The sequence below is a fragment of the Rutilus rutilus genome (assembly GCF_951802725.1).
Source record: "Rutilus rutilus genome assembly, chromosome: 8".
Taxonomy (NCBI): domain Eukaryota; kingdom Metazoa; phylum Chordata; class Actinopteri; order Cypriniformes; family Leuciscidae; genus Rutilus; species Rutilus rutilus.
The window spans coordinates 26634809-26642952 of NC_140222.1; the positions used below are offsets into that span (position 1 = coordinate 26634809).

The following is an 8144-nucleotide window of genomic DNA, read 5'->3' on the forward strand; positions in this document are numbered from 1 at the left end:
ATGTACAATCCTAAAAAAGTAAAAGTAAATCCTAATTTCTTAGGATTCTTCATGAGACTTTTTAAAGATCTCTAAATAAATATTTATTATACATGAGTTTTATAATAAAAAAAAAGTAAATAAATTATTCTAAAAGTTCTGCAGGAGACTTTCTGATTAGTTTTGTGAAATGTCAAATTTCTACATCAGTGCATTCCTACTTATTTTTCTGTATGTCTGAATTTGTCAAAATGTACCCAGCTCAGATGAATCACTCCGTGTGTGTAAAAGCTCGTGACCCGAGAGGTTCTCCATAGACTGAAGAGAGAAGACACACACAGACGTAAAACACCTTCATACTGTGTTCCATGTGATTCCTATTTCAGGGGACAACTGCGTCACAGAGCAACAGCATGAATCACAGAACTGCACTTTCAGGAAGTCAAAACCTGCTGCCAACATCCGCTCTTTACAGGCAGTGAAACTGACACACACTTACCCTGCTCTTCTCAGTGGGCATCACGGACAACAGCGTGCTACTGTCCACCTCTCCCATCAGCAGTTCAGAGACACTGAGGACAGAAAGAACATCTCAGCTTTCTCTGAACGTATCAGAATGTAACGTTAGAGGGCAAACTGAGTCAACCTGCAATTGAATTATACACTAAAATGCCTATAATGACCAGGGAGAATAATCAGATGCCGGTGTTAGTGCTTGGTTCACAACTTCCTCTTTACTTTGTTCTTGCCACAATAACAGCATCACGCTACACTGGTGCATGATTTAATGTTTCGGCCGCGGGAAAATCAACGCGAGATATTCTCATGATCATTTGAGCAACATTTTGCGCTGCCATTCCGAAGTGCATCACGATGAATATGACAGCAGAACATCATCAGGAATCAGAACACTAGAAGTGAGAACAGCAGCACATCAGGTGTTGATAATGATCAGCTCGAACTCAAAAACAGATCCTTGAGGGTTTTAGGCTGTTCGTGTAGAAGCCACAGATCAACTTCCTGTTATTTCTGTAGAGCTACGATTAATGTCAATAATCTAACAGATTTTATAACGCATGCAAAGAACGCCACATGGCACTACATTCCTGTGTGCATTTATTCATTTCGACTGTGAAAATAAAATAAAAAATAAAAAATAAAAACTTTCCAAAAGGAACTACATGCTATTTCCCTTAGAATTAATCAGATTAAATAAAAAAATACCAAAGAAACAAGTGTAATTTCTCCCTGAGTGAATAAAAGAAAAAAATTAATCCAAAAGGAACAATGTGCAATTTCACCTGAACAAATCGAAAAAGCTAAATAAACACCAATGAAACAATATGTAATTTTCAACCCAAATTAATTTTAAATAAATACCAAAAGAACAATTGTTTAATTTCCTCCTGAATTAATTGAAAGCTAAATTATGCAAGATTATCACATGACCTCACTTATTTAAATGTTTTTTTATTTTTTTTATTTAAAATGACACTCTAGGCATCAAATAAGTTATTTAAAGGAGACATGTTAAAAATCATGGCTGAAATTACTTCCAGTTCACATCCAAAATAGAAAATCAAGTCGCGCACATTGCATTGTGGGATACGGTATCCCAAGCAGTGTTCTCTGGTTGTGTACTGCTAATTTTGGTAAATGTAATACACCTCTAATTTATTCAGCAAATTAATGCTCAGTGTGCATACTGCAAAACATGTGAAAAAAAAAAAAAAAAAAGGCAATTGAGAGGTAATGTTTGCAATTCCAAGAAACAAAGTAGCAATGATGAGATAGATATAGTCACATCTACTTTATACATCTCTTCTTATCAGAGTCAGAAACACATTGATAGTGTGTAATCAGTTCACACTTAGCTCTCTATACTCACTTGCTGCTAAAAGCTACAGCAATGGTCTCAATGGCCTTCTCAAAATCTTTCTTGTCCGCTTCATTGCACACTTCATAGTGGTATCCTGAAGGAAAAATAAAATATGTTGGTAAATGGTTTAAAAACAACAACAGCTATATTCTGGGCTGCTGACATGACAGTTTTCAACTAAAACCGTATGCGTTTTGGCCGTTCATTTACATGACAACGGCGTTTTGGGGGCCTGAAAATGCAAACTTTTGAAAACGGGTTTAAAAGTGCAAGTTTTTTTTATTTTTTATGATACCGTTATTGTCTCAGTGTAAACGAATTTGTGAAAAAGGTGACATTATGCGCATTACGTGTTCAGTCTATAGTAGTGTTTCTTTACAAAGTGACATCTACTGGCCTGGCATGAATACAGCGTTTTTAGTTGTTTTTGCGGATCCGAGTGAATGGGGATCGTTTTGACATTGTCGTCTTTACGAAAAGGAAAAATATTTCTGTTTTTTAGTTCATCATTGTCGTGTGAACGTGCCCTCAGTCTACAAACCGGATGCACTACTGACAAAGAAAAAAAACAAATCCATCCTTTAAGATCAAATGCCACATTCTTTTTGGTATTTTAGCATATGTGATTGCTCTAACCTTTGACCTGTGAGATGAGTTTTCCGGCAGCGGTGAGCGTCTCCACCGTGTTGAGGAGGGGGTACATGCTGATGACCTGCCGCAGGATGCGCAGAACTTCCCCCAGACACTCATGGGCCAACGGACGCCGGTTCTCCTGTTTGTCTGCAAAATACCATCCACAACATTAGAGCTGCGTGATTCTGGATAAATTGAGAATTAAATTTTTTTTGCATTTCAAACTGAGATCATGATTCTCCCACAAACTTGAACAGATTAAACAAAACATGTAATTTACTAGATTTTCTGAAAAATGTTAATTGCTGGAGTCCATTTAAAATGTTTAATTATCTTAAAAAAAAAAAAAAAAAAAAAAAAAAAAAGTTTTAGTGAATGATTCAATGACTCACTCACTCCATAGTTCACTTGATTCATTACTGGATGAATCTGAGTTTCTTTGAATGAATCTCTTGAATGATTCAATGACAATACACTTCAGTCACCTGTCGCCACCTACTGGCGTAACGATGTAATCGTTATTTGAAGCACCAATCTCCATTTTGATCACTTCAGTAGACATCAGTTTATATCCAAACTATAAACTTTCCCCAGTTCTGTGATAATAGGTATATTTGTAACAGAAATACCGAAACTGTGTGGTTGAAAAGACTGTTTGCAAAGTCGTTTCATACCTATACATGATAATTGCTCTCTCTGGATAAGCGGCAGCGCGAACACAGATTTTAATGTTCCAGTGTGATTTTGTCAAAGGTTTAATAGACACAGGAGAATCGCTCATTTAGGAATGAGATCGTGTGGCTGTTTGAATCAAGATTGCGATCTTTTAAAAATTAATTGTGCAGCTCTACACAACATCCATTCTTATCAGCTGAAAATGGGTTACAGACACACAAGCTCAGAAACTTCATTTCAGTCCAAGACGTCTAATTTGTGCCAAAATGACGAACAACTCTGCTTTCCTCACTGATAACAAAATGTTAATGCAAACAAACACTCAAAATTAAAATAAAACTGAACAAAAAGATAAAACAATTTAAATGAACAAAAACATAAACCAATAAATAAACATTACCAATAAAAAAAAAAAAAAAAGAAAGTATATTAAAAATAATATTTTTGTTTGTCCATTTATTTATTTAACAAAATAAATGGACAAAACTGAAACAAACAATTAACAAATACAAAGAACCATTTAAACTAACAAAAACAAATTAGTAAAATAAATTAGGCTTAGTTTTAAATCATTTCTCAAAATGTTTCTTTCATAGGGAGAAATCCGACCAGGACATTTCTTAGTGAACCCAAAAAAACCCTTTAACCGACACGTCAATGTCTGTCATGCTGACAGGAAGCATAAGAAATCTGCACTGATCCTAAAACAGTCGAGATGATGCAAGACGGACCGTTTGTTAGCACTGTGTTGCACTGCTTTCTCGTCTGCACGTCTACAAGCCACTTCCTCCAGTCATATCTCCTAACTGTAACTCTCCAAGTACAAACACCTAGGCCAGAACTGTTATTATTGAGTTTCTCTTCAGCCTGACTTATACAGCAGTGGGAAGCATGAACAACCTCTTTTTTTTTTTTTTTTTTTTAAAGTAGGCCACTTGCAATGAATAATGATAAAAAAAGCTTCTGGTGAAGACAGAAAGGCCTGGTGGAAAATGTGCCATGGGTCAACCACTAAAACCCATCCATGCCATAAGCATACATTGGATATTTCTAAAACATGACAAAATGGTTGAAATGAGGAGGTTTTCTAACTGATCCAAGATAATGGTTGGCATTATAGCTATATTTTAACTTGCTGTTTTTATTAACCTTTTTAATATTATTATGGGATGCTTGATATGCGTCAAGGAATTCTGAAGTTAGTAATTTTATGTCTGTGTCAATGTGTAAATGTGTGTTTATGTTGGTGTATTTATGTTTATTTGTATGATACCAGTTTTAAAGATGAATTCCCACTCTGTGACAAACAGAATGGATAATCAAGTTAAAATTTGTTTGTAATTTTTTTTTAAATCATTTATATGCATAGTAAAGGAGTTAGCCAGAAAATTTAAAAGACACACAAATGTCTTCTCTCCTTCCTTGCAACACAACTTTCAAGAATTGTTGAACAGAATTTGTTTTCTTTTTAGGGGATTGCTTCTTGGTTTGGAACATTTTTGTGAAAAGATCTATACAAATAAAAATTGAATTTATATTGAATTTATCAATATTTATCTTCAGATTTATACATCTAACTTTACTCTGAATAGAACAAATATCTCAGTGTAATACACACTAAATATTTCCCAAACAATATTTAATTATTCAATAGCTTTAATCAAATCAAATATGATAAAGTATAATAAGCCAAACAACTCATAAACAATAAATAACCATTTATAAAATGCAAAATGGGTCCCAAAATGTGAACATTTATAGCTGCCTTTTTGTTTTATTTAAAAGGGTTGACTCTCATTGGATTCTTCGCCACAAAAAAAGGTTTAAAAAAAGTCCTGCAACAGAATCTCTCAAAGTACCATGGTATTACCATTACTTTATCATGATACCAACACAGTGCTTTTATAAGGAGCCTCTTGTTGAAAAGTTCCTTTAATTTATCTCTACCGAGTTGTCAGAAAACGGTTCATGAGCTCCGAGTTGTCAGAAAGCTTCAAATATAATAATTGATTTCGGTATTTATGGGTACGACTACAGGTTTGGTGCTTAAATGACGTTGCTTTACGAGTCCTGAGAGCGGAAGGGGGTGTTTTCTGAGAGTACCGTTTCCTGTGCCACTGTGGCGCACCACAGGAACTCAACTTCACTGCAGCTACAGAAAGAACAGGGCCTCTTGGGCAAACTCAGCCCCGCCCCTTTCTCTCCTCCACGATCACATGATCCACAGCGGAAGGTGATGTTTGCGGTACGACGTGCAATTCGTCATGAGGCAGATTAGTGCTGTTGTGCACATCTCAGTTAAAAGATAAATACGGACACACGTTTAATAAATGTTCAGGAAGTGTTTATAAAACCTTTTTGTCCTTAAACCCCAAATGATCCATGTCATATAGATTCTCTCCAACAAAATCATCATCTATCTTACCTTCAAGCACAACATCTTTCAGTTTCTCCACTGCTTTGGCAAACCGCTCCACTATGCGTAGCAGCGACGGGATGTCTTCCACCTCAATAGCCACTGTGGTCTCGGGCGTCTCTGGTGAAGGACTCTGGGAGATGACAGATTTTCCTGCACCCTTACTGAAGACCCAAGACTGGATAGGGAAGCCGGCTGCGCTAGGATTGCGACTCAGAGAAGTTGGCCGCTTTAGGGTGCCCATTGGGGACGGGCAGCCCACCAGCTTAGTGTGCGGGGTCAAAGGAGTACCGGGACAGGAAGACGGGACTTCCAGGATGGATGGAGACAGACTAGAGGACGTCTGGGACGAAGAGGTGGCGGCATCGACGACATCTTTCCGAGGCTGCTCTTGAAGAGCAGAGAGCTGGATTGTGACAAAAAAAAGGGAAACCGTGTGAGCAAACTGATAAACGTGGCATGCAAACTTTAACGTAGAATGTAGGTTTGCGGATGGAGAACAAGATCTGTGACTGACTACAATAGACGGCTGTTAGTAAACAGAACTTCTTTCACAAGAGCGTTTGTGCAACCATGGCCTAGGCTACTTCCTGTCACACCCCGAAGAGCTGATGCCACACTAACAGGCCTAGCTGAGGCCAACAAACACTCCTAAAAGAGTGAACACAAGGACAAGCAACCGAAAATGTCATTTCTGTAGCTCAAAGGCCACATCTATAATGAACTACAATGTGTCAAAAGACCAAAAAACAAAGTGCTATCCCAAAATCCAATTAACAAAAAAGGACATTTCATTTAAACATAGATAGAAGCTTGCTTATATTCTTTCCCCATCAAAAACAGCAAGATAAAACATTTTTTTAGAACAAAGATAAAACATTCCATGTTAAGCCAATTATTATAAGGTACAATTTTTTTTTTTTTACAATATCTGGTTACACCACTCTGGTTGACTTGTACACTGTAAAATAAAGTTGCTGCCTTAATTTTAAGTACAATCAACTTGGATGTTTAAGTCATTTCAACTTAAATAACATTAAACTAACTTAAAATCAGTTAATCTTGTATAACAAATAAAAAAAAGTTGAAAATTGCTTGACTTATCTTGATGAGTTAAAGCAAAGTAAAAACATGTTGTCATAACCTATTACACGTCACCTATTACTATTAATATTACACGACACATGCATATTTTTAACAGTAACATACAAACATTTACAGTAGTTTTCGATAAAAACCCACCTGTTTGAGCCAGACGTTTGGTCTATTTGGCAAGATGTCCAATTTAGCTTTGCTGTTTGATTTTTTCACTCTCTGACTCGTGGCGTAAGGACTGTAGCTTTTGCTACTCGATCCACGCTTTAACATTTCCAGCTACCGTCCGTTACAAAATCAACTTTTCACACTGTTTTCCATCATTTCTCATAATTGTATTGCAACATATGCCTTGAAAAGTAATTACGTCTAAAGAAAATCCTCAAACCAGAATGAAAATGACAAAATGTCTAAAGTAAGGCAAAACCTGAACTTCTTGCACCTTGCTGCGCCATATCACACTGAGGAAGTTTAGTCCGTCCTTTTCTTTGTAGCATAACTGTCTAATGATACGCTTTAAAGTCTATTTTTGTGTTTGAAAACACTGATAAAAACACATATGTTTCAACAACGTCGAAAACATGAGCGCGAGGGTGAAATGTCAATCAAGTTGATTGGCAGGAGGAAAAGGCGAGAGATGCTGTGCGACTTACTGATGGAGAGTTGAGAGGCGCTTGGCTGCTTCCTGTTCGGCTCTTCTTTGACATCGAGTGCGTCTTTATCAGTTCCCTTGTCCTTTTAGAGAACATTTTAAGCTTTAGATGTTTAGATCCGCCGCGTATGTCTTTTAGTTTACGATATAACCCCCCTGCCCACCCCCCGGCTCCCCATTTCAAAGCGCTAATGCGAGGTTTACACACTCCGAGCTCGAGCTTCTGTCTCGCTCCTCCAATAGTATCGCACATTGACTGAATCTACTGTCACACATCAGAACAGTCTGAGGCGCATCCGCTTTTGTGTTTTTTCACTCTCAGTCCCTTTGACAAGTGAAACTGCGTTGCTGTGTAGAAACATGTGGGATGGATAACATTATGCATGCTTGTTGAGACTAACAAACAGCGTTTACGCAGCGATTTTCATCATTTTAACTCGCAAAGATAAGATTTGGCCAACTGCTCCACAGTTCGTCGTTAATGTCTGTCACCTGCGGGCTGCGGTGGTTTAATTAAGTAATAAAACACCGCCCACTTTCGTGACAATACACTTCTTGAAATCTTTTTGTTTGACAAAAGATCTGTAGCCATTAAGTTTAAGTTTTTTGGCTTTTAGTAGCCTATGAATATAGGTTAGGCTTACCGTTATCTAAATATAAGCCAATGGTTGCGTCCAAAATCGCATAGCTCTCTTATATGTACTTATTTTGAATAAGTAATTACTTCACGACAGCTAAAAAAGTAGGCCTACGTTCATAATTTGAATGTAGGCTACTGTGAATTCGGACATACTTCTTGTGTCACATACAGTTTT

General features: G+C 37.1%; 1 protein-coding gene across 4 annotated transcripts in view; it reads right to left on the bottom strand.

Annotated features, from left to right (window-relative positions):
• Positions 1-7745, bottom strand: part of arhgap45b (Rho GTPase activating protein 45b) — a 20289-nt gene extending 12544 nt beyond the window's left edge. Inside the window, exons 1-6 of one of the 4 annotated variants that reach the window (XM_084415646.1) lie at positions 7331-7745; positions 5592-5988; positions 2495-2638; positions 1868-1952; positions 479-551; positions 237-297 (exon numbers count right to left, since the gene is read on the bottom strand). In XM_084415646.1, coding sequence (XP_084271772.1) covers positions 237-297; positions 479-551; positions 1868-1952; positions 2495-2638; positions 5592-5988; positions 7331-7582 — 1012 coding nt within the window. In that variant the 5' untranslated portion in view covers positions 7583-7745. Of the gene's footprint in view, positions 1-236; positions 298-478; positions 552-1867; positions 1953-2494; positions 2639-5591; positions 5989-6824 lie in introns of all 4 variants that reach the window. The other 3 variants (XM_084415643.1, XM_084415645.1, XM_084415644.1) reach the window with 3 other exon arrangements.
• Positions 7746-8144: the final 399 nt, after the last annotated feature.